General features: G+C 42.8%; 1 protein-coding gene across 1 annotated transcript; it reads left to right on the top strand.

The window, feature by feature from the left end:
- Window positions 1–1,666: 1,666 nt before the first annotated feature.
- Window positions 1,667–21,132, top strand: EIF4E (eukaryotic translation initiation factor 4E). The gene is made up of 7 exons (XM_032186151.1): window positions 1,667–1,717; window positions 9,872–9,978; window positions 12,156–12,251; window positions 13,918–13,981; window positions 15,880–15,993; window positions 18,493–18,632; window positions 20,071–21,132. Exons 1-7 carry the CDS (start codon window positions 1,700–1,702, stop codon window positions 20,183–20,185), a joined length of 654 nt encoding a protein of 217 aa, XP_032042042.1. The 5' UTR covers window positions 1,667–1,699; the 3' UTR covers window positions 20,186–21,132.
- Window positions 21,133–22,708: the final 1,576 nt, after the last annotated feature.

Genomic DNA, 22,708 nt, shown 5'->3' on the forward strand with positions numbered 1-22,708 from the left:
GGAACAAAAAGCAAAACATCAGCAAAATGTCAAGACCTTTCAGTTTTTAAATGAGTCGCTTTCACCTATGTCTTCTCCCCTCTTTAAGAGGATGCCATCTCCAAGGATTCTGTATTTAGAGATATTATTTTCTGAGGATAGGAACAAACAATTGCTCTCCCAAAAACGTAGCCCTTTAGTAAACTAGCTTTATGGTTGTCACTGACACACGAACGCTGGATGTCGGCCTGCCTCTAGTTTCAGACACCAGGGGAAGACGACACATCTGTAAGGCCGCTATGTGCAAGCACGACCTCAGCTAAAACCCAAAATGCTCGGTGGCCCACCAAGCGGTAGACATTTGGCTGGAGGACAGCATGCCCCAGTGTGCCTCGCAGTGCTTTAAACTGCCTGGGGGGCTTAGGGATACAAAGACCAATGTCCCCAGGAGGGCGGGAGCCGACGGGAGCTGTCCTTAAGGGATGCAGTGCCCTGGCAGCCCTTGCCCCCACGCAGGCACGTCTGTGGAGCTAGGCACGATTCCTGGCACTTTGAATTAACTGCAGAGAGCCTGTTTTGTGCCAGACACAGACACGTGTCTGCCAGCCGTGATTTTCTGTGCTTCATCTGCCAGCAAAGTGCTCAGCTGGTAGCGGTGTGTGCCCGTGCCTTCCCTGCCGGCACACCCCCTGGGTTTCATTTCTGTGCTGGGATGAAATGGATGGACATTGCTGGCTTCTGCTGTGACACACGGGCTGGGGGGACCTGCAGCACACTTTGACCAAGTCCCTGACCTAGGGGATCGGGCTGGGTGTCCGGGGTTTGTCAGCATATTCCTAACTTTTAAGCATCCAGCACCCTTCATTGTCAAAGCTGGCTCCTTCTTTGGGTGGACAGCACTCCTCCCTGCCCTCCTCCAGCACACCTCGGCCTCCTCTCACAGATAAATAGTGATAGGACCGGAGGGAATGGCCTCAAGTTGTGCTGGGGGAGGTTTGGGTTGGCAATGAGGAGACATTTCTCCTCAGAAGGAGCACTCAGGCGTTGGGACGGGTTGTCTGGGGAGGCGGTGGGGTCACCGTCCATGGGGGTGTTCAAGGAGAGGTTGGATGTGGTGCTTCGGGACATGGTGACATTGGTGGTGGGTGATATTATTGGTGGTGGGTGATATTTTTGGTGGTAGGTGACATTATTGGTGGTAGGTGGTATTATTGGTGGTGGGGGACGGTTGGAGCTGATCCCGGAGGTCTCCTCCAACCGCAGTGACCACGCAGCGAGCCCCACCACGCTGCCGCGCATCCATGTGGGGCAGCGACAAGCAGCACAAAACAACACGCAGAACAACCGGGGCACACGGAACAAGAGCGGCAGGCGATGCAGAGCACCGAGCTGCCCTTCCCTCAGCGATTTGGGACAGCGAGCGCCTCACCGGGGGCTCCCAAATCCCTCCCCCCTCAGCCCCCGGGGGCCGCCTCTCCCCACGCGGCGGCGGCAGCAGGGGAGGAGGCGGAGGAGAGGAGGGCTCCCCGCCTACAACTCCCATCAGCCACCGCGCCGCGCCCGGCGGCGCCATCCTCCCCCCCCACTCCCCTGAACGGCCGCCGGGCCCACGTGACGCCGGGCAGCCAATAGCATCGCCGGATTCCCTCCCCCCCCATCCCTCCCTCCCCTCCCTTCCCTTCCCCGCCCCGCGGCGCTGGTGCGGCCGGACCGACCTAAGATGGCGACCGTGGAGCCGGTGAGCGCTGCGCCGCCGCGCGCCTCCCCCCCCCCCCCCCCCTTCATCCTCCTCCTCCTCGCCTTCCTCCTCCTCTTTCTCCTCTTTCTCCTCATCCCCTCGTTGCCCTCGCTTCGCCCCGCTGGCACCCGGGGCTGTGGGGCGCGGGCGGCGCCGGGCGGCTCACGCGGCGCGGCGGGGGTGGCCATGTTGAGGCGGGCGGGCGGGCGGGCGGCCCCTCATGGCAGCGGGGGGGGGGGGGGGGAGGGCTTCGAGTCGGGGTCCCCCCCCCGCTGTCTGTGGGCACCCCGGGGTGGGGGCACCTGGGGGTGGAGGGAGGGGGGTGGGGGTTGTGCTGCTGCTGTTCGTGTGTGAAAATCCCTTATCTTTTGTGAGGAGGGCGGTGCGGCGCTGCAAAGGGTTGGTTCTCGTGGTTTTCTGCCTTTTAATAAATAAAAATCGCCCGGTTTTTACTCGCCGGGGAGAGGGAAGCGGCGCGGTGCTGGTAAATGGGCTGACAGTTGGCCAAGGCCGCGCCGCGGGGGGGTGAAGGGGCCAGCAGCGCCCTTCCCCTGCTCGCCCGCCGGGCTCCAGCGCTTGGTTGTGTGCCCAAAACGCGAGCCCGGGGTCAGCGGGGCCTTTGTGCCAGCTGGGAGCTCGGCAGGTGGGAGTCTGGTGGCCCTAAGTGACTGAAGTGGCACTGAAGGCATGGCTTTGGCTCCTCTTGGCCTGGGAGCCTGTGTCCACACTATTCTCTATTCAGTATTCTCAACTATTCATTAATTTTTGCACAAGCCCGTGATCATATATCAAACCAGGGCTGGCGCCTTATCTAGCCCCAAATAACTAATTTTACCAAACCGTTTCCCAACAGGTTTGCTTCCCCAGATCCACTTTATTGTGCAGTAGTTGCTGTGCTGCCCCAGTAAAGCTAGAGGATAGGGAAACACTTCGTAACACCTCTGAATATTCTGCTTTGTTCAAAATATACTCAACTTAAAGAAACAAATATCAGCCGTACTTGTTTATTTTCACATTTACTTAAATAATTTCTGTTTATTATCCTTTCAGGTGGCTCACAAGTCTCCTACCTACGCTTCGAGTTAGACCTACATTGTAACTGAGATCATAGATGCTTGATGTTGCATAAATCCTGTGTGATTTTCAGTTGAACAGATCAGTTACGTGTGTGTGTGTGTTTAGGGATCTGATTACCCTGTGATCACAGGGAGCGTTCTTGCAGACCTTCAAAATCTGGACCTAGGTTTGTAGAGAAGTCTTTTTGAGCAAACGCGATAGAAGTCATTGCAAGAAGTATTCTGTGCAACTGCAAGGTAACCTCGATTCTCTAATTAAGTTAAAGGGGAAAATATGCTAGGGAGTGAAAGAAAAGGGCAGTATCAGCTGTCCCTCTCAGCCCTGTGTGATGCTTCCCTAGTGTGAAATGTCTCTGCTAATGCAGAATACTCATTAATGCATTTCTTTTTAAATGCTCAAATCCTGCTCAAATCAGTGATGTTTATAGAACTCGTGTGTTCTCAAATGTAACACGCATTTTATGTCCAGTTAAGAGGCTGGAAAAACTACTGAAACTATTTAGGAATGTTGAGAATCGAGGTTAGGGTACTGTAAAGACTTCCGTGGAAGTTGGGAAGAACAGGAAGGTTATTCTAGGTAAATATAAACCCACTGCACAGGGTGCAAGGAAAGGAAAACTTGAACCTCTGCAAAACTGAAAGGTTAAGGCTGTCAGCTTATCTTGTGCTATCCAGGTGGTTGCTCTTTTAAGATGATTCCGGATTAATTTGCTAGAATATGCAGAAATGTGTCCTATTAGTGTGCTTGTATTTGTAGCCTTTGGGGATTGGATGTGATAAGATAACAGCGTGCAGAGGTCCACAAAGTCAACAAGAAAACCAGTAATAACGCTTTAGTAAACAGCAGTTTACCAAAGGTGACTCTAAAACGTAGCCATGCAGAGGCTAAGTTGCAAGTGGGGATAAATTGCGTGGAAGTAACTCGGGTGGGAGCACCTGAGCCCTTATCACTCACGCTGGAAGTGGGCATCGTGCTTGTTTGCTTTGCTCTGTGACAGTTACCTTTACACCTGGGCAAGTGCAGTTCTTACGAACTTGGTTCCCCATTTCAAGGCTAAGGTATGCAGGTGAAACTCAAGTTACGTATAGCTTGAAAAGCGCTTGTTTGTGCAACTAATCATCAACAGGTAGGGCTCAAAGCTAACCCGCTCCGTCTTTAAACGAAATAATAGGACTTCTGAGGGGTTACAGACATAGTGGTGTAGAACCGGGGCATTCTAGGAAGTTCAAAATAGCTCCTGAAATACAATTTATGCTGAAAGGTATTTATTTTGTATTAGTGACAGACAGTATGTAAAGGAAATGCAGGTCAGGCTGAACTTCAGACTTAGTCTTAGCAGGTCTTTCTGCTGAAGTGATGTCGGTGACCTGCTGTGGCTGAAATCAGTGCAGTATTCAGGTTTAGTACAGTGAACGCTTATTCCTGCATGTTTCTGAAATGCAGGATAAATGTGTCTTGGGTGCTGGTGGAGAGCTTCAGTAACAAGCTGACTTCCTAACTGTAAATTCCCTTTCTGACTGAATGCAAAGCTTCCTATAGTACTGTAAAAGAAGGAGGGCGTTAGATGGTTTGTAACCAAGAAAAACATTTTTCTGAAAGCAGTTCAAGAACAATTGTATTTCACAGAGCATATAAAATTTCAAACTTATTTGAAACGAACACACAAAAATAGCATATGAGACTGAATCGTGTTGCTTCTGCTGAGGCTACCTGCAGGTGTGGAGGGCATGGGAAATTTCGATGACAAAATGTGACCCCTTCAGCAGCTCTGTGAAGATCAGTGTGAATTTTGAGGGGACAGAGGGAAATCAGCTGCAGGATGTTGGTAGTACGCCTACAGCGTGAAAGGGAAATACGGATTTTTAAAAGGGAATTAATGACTTTTTCCTCAATGAAATTAATCTTTTTATAAAGCTATTTTTAAACTAGAAACTTCTAAGTAGCCACTCATTCCTAAAGTCCTGAAACCTAGTCTGTTTTGAATTGTTTGTGCTGTAAAGGTATTACAAGTGTGGTCTACAGATGTGAATGTGCTGTAGGTGGTTTTTTAACGCCTGCAAATGACACTTTGTCATTTATTACATAGTGGATGTAAGGCAGGCAGTGAAGTTTTACCGTTCTAAAAGTTTGTTTTTGTTTTTTTTTTGCTAGATGTGCAGAACAGTTGTTCAAATGAATAATCTTTTAAAGAGCACTCCGTTTTCCTCACATCCAGTGCTGTTTGTCCAAGTAGCTTGTGTACATTTCATGCTTTACAGTAATCGGGCATACCCGTGATATGTCCAGGACTTTGTTTTTCTTTTTGTGCTTGAAGACTGATCTCCTCAGCAGCCATACGCTATTAAATAGCTTTAAATTAATAGCCAGGGCAGCAGCAGCATGCAGACTGGCACGTGATGTGGCAGCACAAGGGCAGCCTGCTCGTACAGGTAGAAAAACAGACACTGAGATGTTTTGATCCACCGTGTAACTTTTTGACTAATTCCAGACATGAGATTGTGAGTTAAACATTGAAAATTTGATGGATACTTTTAAGTGTATGTAACCACTGTTTCAGAAGTCAAAAGGGCTGTAATCTTTCGCTTCTTTTAAAAGCCAGGATTACATTTTCTGTATAACAAACATCTCCTTCAAACTCTGGAGGAAGCGTGTGGCTCTTCCACTTCAGTCTCTTGTTCCTGTCCTCCTGTACACGTGTTGCGTTTCTGTTCTAATTTGGTGGGATGTCGCTGTTAAAATCACGTCGTAATTTGTGTTCCAACAGCGAATGCCTTTCTAAAAATCCGTGGTGTTGTCAGTAATAGTGAATGCTGTTAGGATGGGTGCTCCCTGTTAGGCCTTGGTTACGTCGTGCCTAGAATGTATTTGTCCTGGTGTCTGGAAAGCTATTTATCAGTGCTTAATTGGTAGTAGGTGGCTGTTGGTACCTTTCTTCCACCTAGTAATACGCGTGCCACATAGGAATGAATACACAGAGGTAAAAATCCGAAGGGCTGGGTATCAGCCCTTCAGTTCCAGTTGCTCATAAGAATACAGAGTTTATTTTGTGTTTTCTTACAACTCGTACTTAGTTGTAGGTGGGCCTAAATCCTTTTTTTGTCCAGAATATTCGAGATAAATAAATAGATTTTGGTTTTTGTACTTTGTGGATTGTTATCCTATGCGCAGTGGAGTAGCAGCTATCTGCAGTAAGCGCCAGGAGATAACTGACAGGCTTTTGCCCTAGACTGGAGCATGCGTTTCTCTTGTTCTGCTGGGAAACCTAAACAAGGAGGTGGATGTAACTGAGCTTGGTTTAATGCAAGGAAACTTCACAGGCTTCTTCCACGAGCTGAATCCTCTTAACTTTCAGCAGGAGTGCCCAGCAGTGCGAGGTGGCATCCTGCTGGGACACAAACATCTCTTCTAACTGGACTTCCTGACCAACGCCTGTAGGTCGTTACAGGAGCAGAATGAGGTCTGGGCAGCACCTGGGAACGCTGGGTGAGACCTGGCAGAGCTGGTCGATTCTCTGAAATAGCCCGACCTGATTAAGCAGCGTTTACTGTAAGTCGCCCTCCCTTCCTGTCCCCGTGGCACGCACGCCTTCCTCGGATGTGTCGGTCATTACGCGCCGCGGAGAAGGGCTGAGTAACGCCACTTCAAGCCACAAGTGTCAGAAGGCAAGTAACGTGCAGATGCGCACAGTCAGTGAATGCTGAGTAGGCGAATGTTTCACAGACTTCTGCAGGCTCATTCCTACATCAAAAAGCATGTGGGTAGTGAATAAATGTCACTCTTAATTACGTGCTGTGGTGTGCGTGAGGAGCAGGGTTGGCCCCGTGAAGCTTTCCAGTTGGGCTGGTAATGCTACCTGGTTTTATTACGTCTGCTTTAAAAGCAGCAAACCCGGTGACGGCTTAGCTTAATGGCAGACGCAAAGTCAATTTTAGGCTAAAGGATGCGTTGGGTATGAGCAAGAGCAAAATATTGCGAATAAATTTTAATCTGGAAGTCCAGAAACTGCTGGTGGAGACGGTCTGGCTTTAAGTTAGTAGCGTAGCAGCTGCAGGATTTCAAGGTGTGTGTTGTTAAAAATGTATATGGCATAACCTTAAGTGATGCTGTATCCACAGAATCACTGGAAACGTGTGTTAGGTGCTTGCTTGGGGCTTGCTTTTGAATTTCAGTGCCTGGAAGGAGGTTGGGCGCAAGGAAGGGACTTTGCCAGTTAGTGAAGTTGCACCGCTTTGTATTTGATTAATGGGAAATGCTGTACAAATATTTCTGTTGGGTCAGAATGGTGAGATAAATGCGAGATGAAAAGACGTGGGAGCTGGGATGGGTAAATAGCTAAAAATTGTTCTCTCTTTGACAGCACAGGGAAATAAATGGTGGCACGAATTAGCTGCTTTAAGCTCCTGCCTGGGACCAAGCCGAAAGCAGCGTTGTGGCAGAAAGCTCTGCTTGCAGCTTCCCACCTGTTCCCGAGTTCATGGTGTGTGCAGCTGTGCCTATCCTCAGCGGGCAGCCTGGTCCCCAAAAATTCCTCCTCCGGCTGGCTCCGTTCTTGAGGGGAGCTGTCTAATCCTGAGCCGTGGCAGCAAGCTGTCAGGTGCTGGTTTTGAGGCAAGAGCCTGAGATGTTCCCCTGTGAAGGGTGGCCATCAGTGCACAGGGCAGGCGCTGGGGCTTGTCAGGTTCTTGTGTTGTCTGCGGGTGCTACCTGAATTCTTCCTAATACTGCCTTGTATTGAAAAATGTGAAATTGAGCACGTGCAGGGCTAATAACATATAAATAGTGATAGTTTTGTATCGATTCTTTCAGTTTAGATTGTTGTACTTCTGGAGGAGTGACCGGGGAGATGTTAGGATCCACCCTTTGTATGGTGACAGCTCTTTGCTCAGCAAATGTGAATGAGATTCTCAACTGACAGCATTTTTTGGGAGATGCTCTGCATCTGTCAGAGTCCTTGGGATGTAAATCTTCAGTGCAATAGCACTTTGAAGTCAATCCTAAATATTAGAAGTCACGCTGTGAATGAAAACAAGCATTATCACAAAATCCTGTGTTTAGTTTACTTCTAAAACACCAGTAAGATTTTTCTGATTATTTTTCTTTATTTACACATCTGTTTTCAATAACTTTTCTAAGTTGCAGATGGGGCAGCACCGCAATTGTAGTTACTGGTACGTCTTCACCTCTTCTAGCATAAAGCAGACTGTAACCAAAAGGGAGATACTGAAATACCTCTTGGGTGTATTTGACAGCCTCTGAGCATTGACCATCCCGTGTGTGTTTAAGGGAGAAGGTGGATGTCTGATTGCATCAAACTAAAATAAATGGGGCTAATGCTGGAAATTTTATTTAGATTAAATTTGAAGCACTTGCTGACATTTTTTTTAAGAGCTGTTTAGTTTTTTATAACACTGAAGGAGATCTGACAGATTGCTTAACACTGTGCGTCTGTGGGTTTGTCAGTGATGGCTCTCATTAGGGGATCTTGAGGAAGCATTTCATCTTGGGAGAGGCAGGAAACATTACCACCTGCCCCTTGCACTGAGTGAATCAAAGCAGTACCCTAATTGTTGCTGCCCCTCTTAGGCCTTCTCGTTTCAGTCTTCTCACTGTGAGCATGGGGTGTACGAAGGCATTCTCAAACGTGGCAGAAATTATGTTTAGCTTTTGCACTGAGATCTCTGCTAGTTAAACTAAGCGTGTTTGGGTTTTCTTTCCTGAGCCTAGCAGTGTAATTTATCTGAAGCAATACGTGCTTGATGAATGGCACTTGGTCCGTTGATAAAGGAAGGAAAATCCGTGTTAAGCCAGATCTCTAGATGTGACCTGAGGAGTTTGCCAACTGGTCCCGTGGAGGTTAAGAAGTGCTGGTTGCTATCACTGGAAACCCATTCCACTTTTCAGCAGCTTCGGTGATGATAAACTGGAAATTGCTCCCTTAATTAGATGACTGACTTAATCCGCTGATTTCCTTAATCCACTCGTGCGCTGCTTTATTCTTTTAAGACCACAAAGATTAAGTTCAGTTTTAAGTACTACTTCTGTATCGCTGCTGTAAGGGATGTCCAGAGTCTTTGGACCTGCTGTAGTTATTATGGTTTATATTTACATATACCAACGTGCTTTTTTTTCCTGGTAGCTGTAGGAAACGAGCTTTATTCCTCATCTCTGGTTGACCCTATTCTAGTAGGGACTGCGGATTAGGGAGAGGTGGCAGTAACTGGGGGAGCGTTGGCCTCACAAAAACGCTTTGTTCCTGCTCTGAAGGAACGGCATGAGAATTTCAGACCTGACACGGTGGTTTCTCGAGTGACAAGCTTGAGGGGTTTCACATGCAAAGGGAATATATTATTTCACTTCTTTGTGTTTAAGTATATTTGACATCTCTCGTTCTCTCTGGAGATTTGAGAAAATAATGCACGGAATCCGCCTCATCTGTGGTAAACCATATGTGTAATTAAATTGCAGTTTGACATGTGAGAGCTAATAGTTCAAACACGTATGTTTGGTGCCTGAAGCCTTGTTAGCAGTGATACTGAAATAAAGGTAGTTACTTAGCATTTCGTACGATACCTAATTTCAGACCTGAAAGTTCTGGTCATGTCTCAGACTTGTAATAACATTTTTTTCTAAATAAGCGAGGACTGCGTGTCTGTTTCCAGTGATGCTTTGTCTGAACCGAAAATTGACATTTTCATTCTGAAACATGATTGTTCTGGGAATGAATTTAGAGGCGCATGTTCTATATAACGTGCCATAATGTGTATTCCTGAAATAACTCCTCTTAATTTGAGACAGCGCTAAGCGTGGTAAGTAAACAGAGATGGAAACGGATGGTGTAGGAAGCAAGTCAATGCAGAGCAGAGTGTGAATTCGTGCAGCTAGTATTATTGGACCCGTTCAGATGGCAAAGAATAAAGGGATGCAAATTCTGCTGCTGTGGTGTGATTTGTCCCCCCCCCCAGCCTGAGATGAATTAGAGGGAATTTTTAGCTTCAGCAGTCTTAAAGTTACTTGAAAGAGCTGAGGTACCTCAATAAAAATTGAGAAGGGACTTATTAATCTCCTTTCTTCAAACAGGAAACCACTCCCAACCCTCAGCCTTCAGAAGAGGAAAAAACCGAGCCAGCACCTACTCAGGAGGTTGCCAGCCCTGAACAGTATATTAAGCATCCACTACAAAACAGGTAAATAGTACAGAAGCGTGATGGAAAACTTGCCAAAGATGGAAGAATGCCTGTGGCTTTCCAAATGTCTTATTTACCTTATTTGTTTTCTAGCAGCATTTTGAGTGTGTTCTGAAGATCTTTGCAATGAATGAGGGTGTAGGGAAAATGTAATCTGATCCTGTTTGAATTTAGAGCTTCTAACACTTTTCAGAGTGTTATCATGGAAGTTGAAATCTTTTCCAAGTTTTCATACTGCAGCAAGGAACTTCTGCAGACAGGTAATGAGAGAGTACAGGCTTCCTATTTAGGCGGAGGCAAGCGGAGATTTTGTTGCTTTTGTCGTCTGATGTTTTAAGAAGCTGCTGCCTGAGATGAAGTTACTGCTGAGCAGAACTGAAGGTCCTTCTGTTCTGCCTCATACTTCTGGCAATTAAGGTGCAGTTGTAAAGGCTTCTCGTATTTCTTCTTGGGCTTACTTCTTCGTATCTTACGACTTTTCTCTCATTTAGAACAGGAAGTTGTAGAAACTGAGTCAGCCTAAGAGCTTATTATTAGACTTGGATCATCTGGGTGGTTGGTGTCTGCAGTTACAATGTCATTACCTGTAGGAAGCACAGCAGAAGAAACCCTGCGGAGTAGTCATGCATGCGTTTGTGTCAAAGTCTCATTAAGAGAAAGCTGCAAGGTGCTTGAATTCTCTTCCTTAACGAGGAAGACGTGGAGCAGCAGTTGAAAGTAAAGATGCTGAAAATCCTAAGCCCTCCTTACTAAATTCTGTGTTCAGCATGCAAAAGTAGGTGCTTCTTAAATTAGCAAGCTGCTACTGCTGTATGACTTTGCTGTAGAGACAGTGAGGACTTCTCAAGTCCAAAACTTCTTGATAAACCTGCGCTTGGACTAACTTCCTGCAGGAAAGCAATCTTAAGCTCAACAGGGTGAATTCCTTTAAATGTGCGCAGAAGCGACTCCAGCAGGATACGTACGCTTCAAGCAGAGCAGCTAGGAGGTAGTTTTTCCCCCAAACTGCAGTGAGCTGCAGAGCTGGGGAGTCCTCAGCACTCACTGTTGATAAATGCTGCCCCGAACTGAGCATGCTGCCAAGTGGCCCCTTTACTCTTTTCTCTCCTGTAAGCGTTGAGCAAACATGGAGAATCATGCTGTGCTACCTGCATTTCATTTTCCCCTTATTTTCTCCTCTCTGCTTTTATCCTTCCTTTTTTTCCTGTAAATGCTTTGCTTAAATTGTTGCTGACACTCTCTTAGAAGTGGTCATGGAGCTATTGCTAGAAAATGGTAAATTTCCAAAACAAGGTTTGAAGTGTCAGGAAAGGCCACAAAACAACAGACTGACAGCAGGTGACTTCAGGAGTACTCTGGGAAGATAAATCCACTCTAGTGCTAACTTGAGTGAGCTCAAGACTACTGAAATGATCAAAATGAAATATAAACCTGTTTTATTAAATGCCTCTTCAGGTATCCTCTTCCAGCATTTCAGACAATGCTCTTTAGATTCTTAAATAAAATCTTTGAGTGTAAGGGTTCAGTTTATGCTACGTGTTGTACTCAGTGGAGATGATGTTGAAGAAAATGGGGTGGAAATTTTAATTTAATCTTCGTGTCTATAAATCTGAACTCCTGAAATAGAGCTAAAGTTGGTGATTCTGTACAGATGGTTGCCGTTAGCAACAAGCTCAAAGCAGCTTCCTCTCCTAGTATTTGGAGTGCTTGGGAAACTTTCATGTCATATTTAAAACTATGGAATTATTAAAATTATGTTTTGGAACTTCCCTAAAGAAATTATGGGAAAGGGAGCTGTGTGCCTAGTTTGACTAGTTGATGGTGGTTTAGATCATAATTGGTTATTTGTGGTAGGAGACTGTAGTTAACCAGTGGTGATGAGGAGAATCATCTGTGGCTTTGAAGCTGAGTCATAGAAATGATCCAAAGGTATTTAAGTACATACCTGAACGGGAATAATCAATTCTCCCACAATTCTTGCACCTTGAACGCAAATACTGTTGACTTGCAGAGTTAGATTTGAGAACTGAGGTTTTTCATGTAGCTTATTGATGAAAATTGGCTTCCATGCCAGTCTGTTGAGATTTGCATATAGTGATGCACAATACTGAACTTTATTTGTAAGGTGCTTAAATTTCTAGATGCTATTTTTTTTTTTATATTCTTTTCCCCTGTAGATGGGCACTCTGGTTCTTTAAAAATGACAAGAGCAAAACTTGGCAAGCAAATCTTCGTCTGATCTCAAAGTTTGATACTGTTGAAGACTTCTGGGCGTAAGTAAAGGTTTTGCAATCTGCACGCTGCTGGCATACATTAGCAAAGTTTTATACCGGAGTCAAAACATGAAAAGAAAGTACTCCATTGATTGCAGTTCCTCGGATACAGTCTGAAATTTGTTTACAAAGTTGAAGGTGGGGTCTTTGAATTAAGTTGGAGAAGTTCTTTGTATTTCAAATGCACTTTGTTCTGCTGATAACACTGCTCACACATGGTATACGTGACGTAAATAATACATATGATTTTCTACATGCTATCATGAATTTGTAAACTCTCATTAAATTCTCATAGCTTGCTCGCTTCAGATGTGCAAGAATGTCTGAATCTGGAGCATAGTGCTTGGAAGACTGAAAATTAATGGCATCCTTGAAAGAACTTTATTAGAGGTTAAAGAAGAAGCTACTTTCATACTGAATTGCAAGTCTGCAGAAACAATTAGATAGGCTCAAAGAACAAGAACAAAGCCTGTGAAGGGAGCACTGTGCTTTCCAAACGCTTCAGTTAAATTCAGGTGGCTGACTTGGAAGGTGTTGCCTTCTGAAAGGATGGAATATGGGGAAAAATATCTTCTGTGTAAAGTGGCATGAGACAGAACAGAAAAATGTACTTCATGTTCTGCCTTTGCTAGGTGCCGCATGCTACCTTGAGTGTTAGGGTTCCTAAGGTTTTTGTTGCGTATGTTCTTTCAGATGCCATCAGTAAGGGAGAGAGGGTGTCTCAAAGTTTGGTATAATTAAACTCATCAGTGAAATTAGCACCATCAGGGAAGAAACAGATGAAGATGCTGAACAAGTATTTATCAGTGTAGTCTGCGGGAGAGCAGTGGGATTCTGTTCTTGCAACCAGCTTGTGCATTCCTGCTGTGGGGGAGGCTGAAGGTTGTGTAAATAGTAGTTTGCAGGGTATGTGATGAGAGGTCAGATTAAGTTCATCAGTAAAGTTGGTTAGGGGTATGTTTTTGAGGTCATAATCAAGACTGGTCTGGAAAATTAAGGTTTTAGATATCTCTGTTCTAGGTGTAAAGTCAGCAGCAACTGAGAATTTACGCCTCCCTAGTGATCAGACTGGGAAGGAGGGGTGTTGTTTTGGGGAGAAATTAAGGTTAATGTGAGCTTAGGAGGAAAGCTGGTAAATCCCTAACTTGTTCTTTAAATTCCTGTGCCTGATTCCTAGTTGTTAGGGTATCACAGTGATTAGTTTCCTTTTTAGTGCTGGACCATGACTGAATGTTAGTTGGTCTTGGACTGAAAGAGAGAGTAGCCTTAGAAGTGTGCATTGTTATCCTTATTTCATGTATGGGGAATAGGATACACACGCACACAGAACTTTCTTTGTTGCCATGAAAGTTCAGTGAGTTAAGCTTCTAATAATCGTCAGAAGGATGTTTAGAAGGAATGGTACTTCTGGAAAATACTAAGGTCTAAGAACCCAGCAAGTGGTGATAAACCAGGTTCCATTCTGCTTCTGTAAGCCCAGAACATCTTAGAGCTAATGCTTTTGTACTGCTGAAAAATACTCAGGTAATAGAGTTGCTTCTGAAATAACTATAATGACGTTTAATTCTTGTATTTTATTGTCCTGTGTATTAATTTCTTTTTAAAATTTTGTATTTTAAAGTAATGCGTATTTTTTAATTCTGCTCTTTTTTTTTCCTTCCAATAGTTTATACAACCATATCCAGCTCTCTAGTAATTTAATGCCTGGTTGTGACTACTCGCTCTTTAAGGTATGCTTGCTAGCCATTTTTTCTTCAGTTGTGGATGTTGATCAATAGTTTCACAATTAAGCAATACACTGTTGAAATGTTTCGCTTCAGACATGTAGGAACATAGTTGGAGATGTCCTGGAAGTGTCAATTTTCAGGAAGTCTCAAACATATTCCCTGTGAAAATCAGATGGCTAGTCAGTGGTTCTGAAAACACAAGTAATTCCTTCAACATTTAACATAAAGACTTTTTAATCTGCAGTTTTGTTTGTCGTCACTCTAGGTTTGTTTGTGTGAATAATTAAGTCTCAGTTTATATGATGCGGAAGGATTTTCCAATTCTGTCAGTTAATGTCACGTGAAATGAGTTAAGATGTGTGAGCTCTATGCAAGATTGCAATGTTCTACGGTATTCTGCATGCACGCTACCAGCCAGGTGCACAACGTTCCTATAATTAACATTCACAGCACCAGTTAAATGCCATACTCCTTAGGCATGAAACAGAAAATTGTGCATGAGGCTGGCAGTTAAAGCATCCTGACAGTGTTCAAGCTAGCAATAGGAAATGCTGAGGAGAAATTACGCGTGAAATCCCACCTCTTGTCTGGAGTGGGCATTTTATCTAGAGCTCTAAATTAAATCCTAATCTCTACCGAGTGCTTCTAATGTACAGCTTCCTTTCTGGATTCCGATACGTAAATGATCCTGTAAGTACTGGTGCCTCGTTCCTCCTTTCCATATGAAACACAGCCACTGGCTGGGCCTCCTCATTAGGCTGTGTGCAATTTGTAAATTCCAGCAGCTTGAGGCAGTGAAGAGATGGTGATGCTTGGGTTTGGGAGGTAACAGTGGTTTTGGTGACTGAGAAATGTTGCTGGTAAACGTTAAGCATGACCCATCTGCAGGGCCCATGATTTATGTTTTTGTCAGAATCCTAAACTTGTCTTTACGTGCATCTATTCTTCTTGCATATTATCAGCAAAAACTTAATAATTAACAAGTGTGTGGAACAGGTATAAAATTGGCAGCTGTTGTGGGCTTCTGAGTGATCTCCTGCTGTTGTCCTTCAATCGTGACCTCATGAGAGCTCCCCTTAAAGGTGATGAAGTTTCAGCTCTGCAGCTGCCAGTGAGGGCGTTAAATTTGAGAAAGTGAACTGGCAGCGCTCCATCCTGTACGCTGAACGCTTAACTGATGTGCAGCTCTCAATAGCCACTTCTTATCTGAATTTCTGTCTAGATGTTTACCTTCTTTTTTCATGACTAACTTTCCTGAAGAGCAGTGTAGCTGCTGGTGTGGGAGTGGCAACCAGCTGCTTTGCTGGAGCGCTGCATCCAGAGTCGTTGAATTCAGTGCAGGGCCATTGGTAAAGCATGAATGAGACTGCGACCTGCTTCTGAATGCTCTGCTGATTTTTGTGCTCCTAGCAATTAAAACCCTCTTATTCCCAGCCTGTGTGTGCAGGAAGTCACTGGGATAGCCTGCCAGGGTATCTTTCAGCAAAGTAATCATCACGTAAGTCAAGCACTTGGGCAATGTTGCACCGAGTCCAAGATTTAAAATAAGGACTCCAGAATGTAGCTGCTAATTTTATCTGGTTTCAGAGAGGACAAAGTGAGTGTTTGACTTTGCCTGTTCCCACAGTTTTCTTTTATGCAATACTTTGTGGCCAAAACTTCTGCATGAGCTGTGAATCTCCTGTAGTAGAAACAAACAAAAAGAAATCAGTAGAGAAAGTGTACTTTTAAAGCTGTTGTGGAGCTTTGGTATTGGTATGAGACTGTTTTTGGACAGGGATGTAATCTTAAACTATACACATCTTCTCTTCTGGTGCAGTTTCAGTTATCACTGGTCTTTTGGTTATTCCTGATGAAAAATACAAACCAAATCTGATTTAACTTGTGACTGTTATTTGCAGGATGGCATTGAACCCATGTGGGAAGATGAAAAAAACAAGCGAGGAGGCCGATGGCTAATTACACTAACCAAGCAGCAGAGACGAAGTGACCTTGATCGCTTCTGGCTAGAGACAGTAAGCATTATGGCCTCAAAAGTCACAACTGAGGAAACTTTTGTTTATAGTTAACACTTTAACTGCTCTGTTACTGCTGTACCCCACTATGAACTTTGAATTTCCTGCCAGCAGAGCATCCACATGCAGGCTGTATTTTATTGACAGGCTGTACATGAAGCATGACTTTTCCAATTGATGCTCAATGTAGTGGTATGTTACTGAATACTTTCTTGCAAAGGGCAGCGATAAGGGTGATTGCACTAACTTTTTCCTGCAGAGTATCCTAGATGTATTTGCAGAGCTATCAGTAATACTTTGTCTTGAATGTGAATCCCAAATTTATTTTAACTGCTCAAAGGTAATGGTTTGTTTTACAAATACTCTTACAAGGGGATGGTTTCCAGGTTTTGGTTTTGCTGAAACAAGTTTCAGATTTATTTTTTCTTCATTCTGTTCTTGTCCTAACACTAAGGTAAGAAGGAATAGCAAAATCTTCTTGTATACTGTAAAAGTACTTCTTTCCCATTGCTACTATCTGTTTTGGGGTAGATTTTTTTTGGAAATTAAATATATTTCTAGAGATGATATGGGTTGCAGTAGGTGTACTGTGGAAAAGAATACAACTATGCTATCTAGGAAACAGCTAAGAGTAGTCTAAGAGGTGCTAATAAGGTCTGAGTTCTAGGGGCATCTCTTACAGGTAGTGTAATGCAAAGCAATTTCATAAAAGTAGCTTTTTTATTATTATTATTATTATTATTATTATTATTATTATTATTATTATTATTATTATTATTATTATTCCCTGCTTGTTTGAGAGGAAAGCATTCTGCCTCTTGACAGGAAAGAATGGCCTTCAGGATCAAAGCAAAGATGTGCAAATGCAGGAGCTTTTAGGATATTTCTAGTCACTGTAATTGTGATTTGAGGAAAGGATGGCAGACGACATACTGTGGGCACTGTCTACCCGAGTAGACAAGACTCGGGCATTTGTGCATTTGGGCTTTCCACCTGAATATCTGTGTGGGCCCTTCTGACTCATCAGAGCCACCTCACGTGGCTTGGAAACATGCAGTCTGTATAAGCTTAGGCTTGGCTTTTTGTGTACTGACAAGTAATGGCACAGCCCAAATAGCCAGGTGACTGATCAATTCTCTAAAACAATCCTGTCACTTCTAATTCTATTAACTATCTACAACTATCTCCAATAAAAATCAAAGTTGCTTCCTTCTGGAACAAATTTTTATTAAAATCTAAGAATCTTTACCATTAACTGTAAACTAAACATGACTTGAAGACTTTCCCTCTTGTATAGCACTCCTGAAAAATGTCCTTGACTGTAGTGCTTATTCAGTGTGGTGGTCATCTTTGCTTACATACCTGCCAAGGCTGTTGATCAGTATTTTTGAATGTTTATGAGTGGTTTAGCCTTAAACATTTACAGCTTTCATTACTCAGTGACGATGTGCATGCTGCAGTTGGGTGTAACATTTAAAGTGTGTGTAGTTAAACGTAACTTTCTGTTGCCTTGATGAAGTCAGCCCTTGCAGCTCAGGGGTGCTGAAAGACCTGCTTTGTTCAACATGTTGCAAGAGTGTTGGATTTCCAAATGTCATAAGCAATTCTAGAAAATTAATGTAATGGCAGTATGCTGAACGTAATGTGCAAGTGGAGCAAACAAGTATTCGTTTGGCGATGAATACTTCAGAAGGATAACTACAAGAGGTTCAGCTTTGAATATCTAAAAATTGCTTGTTGTATGATTTGAAAGGTGAAAACTTAAAGGTTTGCATCACCTTCACAATGGCATAGTGACATAGCTTAACCTGAGGTTCCTGAGGTGTTACTGCTTTTGCCGTTTCCAAACTTTGCCATTAGAAATCTGTGGGGATATCCTCGTGTAATTCATATGCTTGTGTTGTTGCACGTGCACTACGCTGTTCACAATGACTGGTAGCCAGGTCAGAGTCTGTGGGAGCTCTGAAGCTACTTCAGTGTGTTGATAGGAAATAATGCTACATCCGATTGCACCTTCGATGAAAAGTGGTGTCTGATTTACCTTTGAATTGATACGTTTCAGAATTGAAGTTGGATCTTGTATAGCTGCCACATTGCCCAAATAGTTTTACACAGGTTCTTCCCAGGTAACGAATGTAAACTACTAAAACTTGAGATTTGTGTACCTGTGTGTCAAGTGTACTTTAGAAAGAAGATTATATTCCTTGAATTCTTCGTGTTTTTGGATCGGGAGAGTGGGAGACATAAATGATCATCTGTCAGAACTTGCAGCTGTCAGGACAGGAGAAAAACTTGAGGAGGATACCCTACTGCAACTCAGTTAACAATCGCTTGTAATGCTTGAAATTTTAATGATAATTAGAAGCTCATTGTTCCATGGCATGTGGCTATGAGCAGTAAAAAATATTCCTCCCAGTCCTTCTTGTACACAGTGTTTTGTCTGTGAAGTGGGATTCCAACTTTGGACTGCTACTTTAATGGTTAATCTTTATTTTGTAGCTGCTGTGCCTTATTGGGGAGTCATTTGATGACTACAGCGATGATGTATGCGGTGCTGTTGTTAATGTTAGAACTAAGGGTGATAAAATAGCAATATGGACAACTGAATGTGAAAACAGGGATGCTGTTACGCATATAGGGTAAGTAATGCCACTTGCCTTGTTGCTTCACGTTCATTCAAGGCGCGTTTAAAGCCAGTTAACTTGGTTAAATGTGTGCTTCTGGCAGATGTAATCTGAGCAGAGCTGTATTCCAAATTCAAGTACCTCAGTACAAAATTGCTTGCTTTCTGTAGTTTTTATGGGCTTACATAGGAACTTCGTTGCGCAGCTGTACTCTGTTTGCTGTAGCTGAGAAGTGATCAAGAATTGAACACAAATCTTAGCAGAAGATTTTTGTTTCAGAATATTTTTGTTTTCATCATAAGTAGTGCCTGGAAGTAGCGTAGATTCTATTGCAGCATGCAGTGGCTAACAGCGACAGTTTAATGGCACTACAGTCTTACTCAGACACGAAAGGTGATTAACAATATTAACAACAGACAAACTACTGTGGGTATGCATCTTGTGCTGGTAGAAAATATCTGCAAGGTTTGATGTAAGGTTATCAGAGCGCACTTCAGAATGGCATTAATGACTAACAAAACAGCTAAGACACCTCTGTTAGAGAACTAACTGCAAAAGTTGAGTTTTTTGTAAACTTACCCAGACTTGACGCTACGCAGTCCACTACCTGCTGTTACATCGCCAAAGACCCTACATCAAGCTTTTATTTAACAGTTAAAATTGGAGTAGGTTATGGTCCTGTTAACTGCCCCATTATGATCAGGGTAAGTTAAAAGAATTAACTTCATGTACAATTTTGTTAGAACAAGCCCATTCAGCTGCAGACTGGTTTAGTCAGAGCTTGCAACCTAGAGCCATTAGTAGCTTGCATCTCTTACTCTTTTCTAAGCAACACAGTGTGTAAGGGGCTACTACTGCCTCTGTCTCTGAAGTCAGAAGATCCAAGGTGAGCTTTTTCCTCGAGCTCTTGTTGGGTAGCTGCCCATGACAGTGCTGTAATGAACTGGAGCCTGGGAAGGGGGTTCCAAAGACAAAAAACAGCAAGTCTGTTCAAGTGATGTGTGTAGTGGTTAAAAAAAAAAAAAAAAAAAAATTGTTCTAGGGAATTGCTTTTTAGTCTGGTTTAGGTTACTTTATCACCTCTGGAACTGTGGGCCTTGACTTTTTCATAGCTCTTCTGCTTGTGCGTGGGGGGATTATGGCTTGATGATACTAATAATATTCACATAAAGGCAGCAGAATCTGCTTGATATTTATGTAGTATATTTCTTTTGACAAGAGCTTGTCCTAACTTGTATGGTAAGTTATTGTTCATACAGAACTGTAAGCTGATTTTTTTGATGCAACAAGCTAGAAAGAAAAATTCTGTTTAAAGTCTTTATACCTGAGAAAATGATTCTAAATAGGCAACTATTTTCTCGTGGAAGCATCAGCAGATGTTAAAAGCAGGTGTCCTGTTACTAATTCCTTCCTAAGAATTGTGTGTAAACTGTTGTTCTGTTTCTGTTCTCAGGAGAGTATACAAGGAAAGATTAGGACTTCCTCCAAAGATAGTGATTGGTTACCAGTCCCATGCAGACACAGCTACTAAGAGCGGCTCCACCACTAAAAATAGGTTTGTTGTTTAAGAAGACACCTTCTGAGTATTCTTTCATAGGAGACTGCGTCAAGCAATCGAGATTTGGGAGCTGAACCAAAGCCTCTTCAAAAGCAGAGTGGACTACATTTAAATTTGATTTCCATCTAAATGTTACTAAGATTTGTGAGGAGTCTCATTCGCCTTTGTCTTGTACTTCTGTGTTCATTTTTTTTTTTTATTTTGGCTGAAGTAACCATTACCAATCAGAATTTTAGTACACTTCACCCCCCTGAGTCATAAATGTTTTTCCTGGCCCACTCTGTGATAGCTTGGTAGAAACATTACTATTACAAAAAAAAAAAAAAAAAAAAAACACATTTGTTTATCCACAGTATTCAGACAAGTTGCATTTCTGTACCTGCAGGAAATTACTCTGTTTTACATTTGCATTGTATGCAGTAACATTTTGCTGGTTTGGAAAAGAGTATGGTGCATACAGTTTTCTAGCATTTTTTTATACAGCATCACTTTTGCTGTAACCTATGCTGATGGCTGCTAGATTAATTTATTTGTTTTCCCTATTTGATAACATTAGTGATATTTTGATTTCAGTTGTTTTTGCTCATGTAACATTGGTGAAGAATCTGGGAATATGACAAAGGTGGAATAAACATTAATTTTTTGCATTCTTTGGTAATTTTTGTTTTTTTTTTTTGTAACATCAAAGCTTTGATACAAATTGATGCATTTCAGTCAAATCAGTGATCCGTTTGTGTGATTTCCTAAACATAATTGTGGATTTTTTTTAATGTAACACCATAATTTACATTCCTTACTAGAAATAGTATGTCTGTTTTTGTATCTTATGCTGTATTTTAACACTTTGTATTACTTAGGTTATTTTGCTTTGGTTAAAATGGCTCAAGTAGAAAAGCGGTCCCATTCATATTAAGACAGTGTACAAAACTGTAAATAAAATGTGTACAGTGAATTGTCTTTTTGACAACTAGATTTGTCCTTTTTTTTCCTCCATCTGTACAGCAAGTATTTGTACTTCTTGTGACAAGGCGGTCTCTGCTGTGGCTTCTATTGTAGTGTCTTCCAAGAAAGATGAGTCTGGAGCTATAGTTTATTGAAACTTAATAAATCTTAGGTAGCACCCTAAACGAAAGTGGAATGAGATTGATGTGGCTACTGTTTTTTCTTAGTGGTTGGTCTAACTGATCATGGCTTGTGCTGTTTGACTTTGGTGCGTACCAAGGAGTTTGAAGGTACTTGGCTGTTTGGGTGCAGGTGGTGACTACACTAAAAGCACTGAAGTGAATGACTCTAAGGAGATGAAGTACAAGCAAAGCGCACAAGGTAGAGACGTGGCTGCAGAGCAGAAGTATGAGGCAGTAGGTAGTTTGCTATTGCGCATGTCTGGCTATGAAACAAAGCTTTTGTTGGTCTAAAAGATCCCACAGGGAGATGTAGGTTTGTTTGACATGCGGCATTAGGGGGAAATTTTGGAGGAGGCCATTGTGTTAACTTTTTGTTTTGAGTATAGTGTAAGAAGCTTTTTCTTTATAAAAGTAGGGGATACAGCAAATTGATGCTGTTGTTAATATCCTAATTCTTAGTCCTTTAGGATCTTGCCAGGGCTGTGTAGCTCTCTAGTTAAACTTAAAAGCAGGTGCGTGTGAGTTTTTTTGGTCTTTAAGTGATAACTCAGAGCAAGTTTAGTCACTGCGGTAATGAAGCTTTAGTTTAATCAGGCTTTTAAATCTGCCTCTGATTAAGGCACTGAACAGTGTTTCTACTTGCATAGATAGACTTAAACACTCTTGCACGTTTTTTAAGAAATATGTTAAGTAGAGCATTAGGTGATACCAAAAAGGCATTACGTTAGCTTCTGAATATCTTATATCTATTTCGAAGAAACACTTAGAGTAGCTATCTCTGTCTAATGATACTATGCCTTCAGTATTGGTCACTAACCAGGCTGGATGTCGGAGGTGCAGAGCTGTTAGGCTGTTTGGAAGCTGGTTTCTGTGGGTTCTGGTGTAACTGGTTGCCTGCCCTGACTCTGCAGGAGTGCTAAGCCAGGTGGGTTTGTTTAATAGGGCCATTTGTAGGCTGTCGTAGGCCCTACCTGTCTTCCAACTGACTGCTCCAGTGAGTCATCTCTTCAATTAAAGTAGGCTCAACGTTTCTGTAAACTATTTCTGTTCTGTATCATCAACCTCAAGCTAAGTAATACTTAAATAGCTTTGACACTTCCTAATAAGCTAGTATGCATCCTAAATCAATGATGTTCGTGTGCTTGGAGGAGTTAAGATGACCTGGTTTCATGAGTGGTAACATTGGATTGTCTAGCTATAGCTAACTGGTTGTCTAGCGCTATGTAATTTGGGAGCACTGTAGCCAGGCTTGCTAAAAAGAGTTCAAAAACGTAGGTAGTGCTGTCCTTCTGTAAAGAACTTGGGGTTCAAACCAAGTGCTCTTAAAAAAAAAAGGATGGAGTGTTGTTTTTGTTTAATTTCACTACAAGGCTGAATGGAATATCGTTCAGGGTAGCTGCATTTTGTTC

This window comes from Aythya fuligula, chromosome 4 (genome assembly GCF_009819795.1).
Source record: "Aythya fuligula isolate bAytFul2 chromosome 4, bAytFul2.pri, whole genome shotgun sequence".
Taxonomy (NCBI): Eukaryota; Metazoa; Chordata; class Aves; order Anseriformes; family Anatidae; genus Aythya; species Aythya fuligula.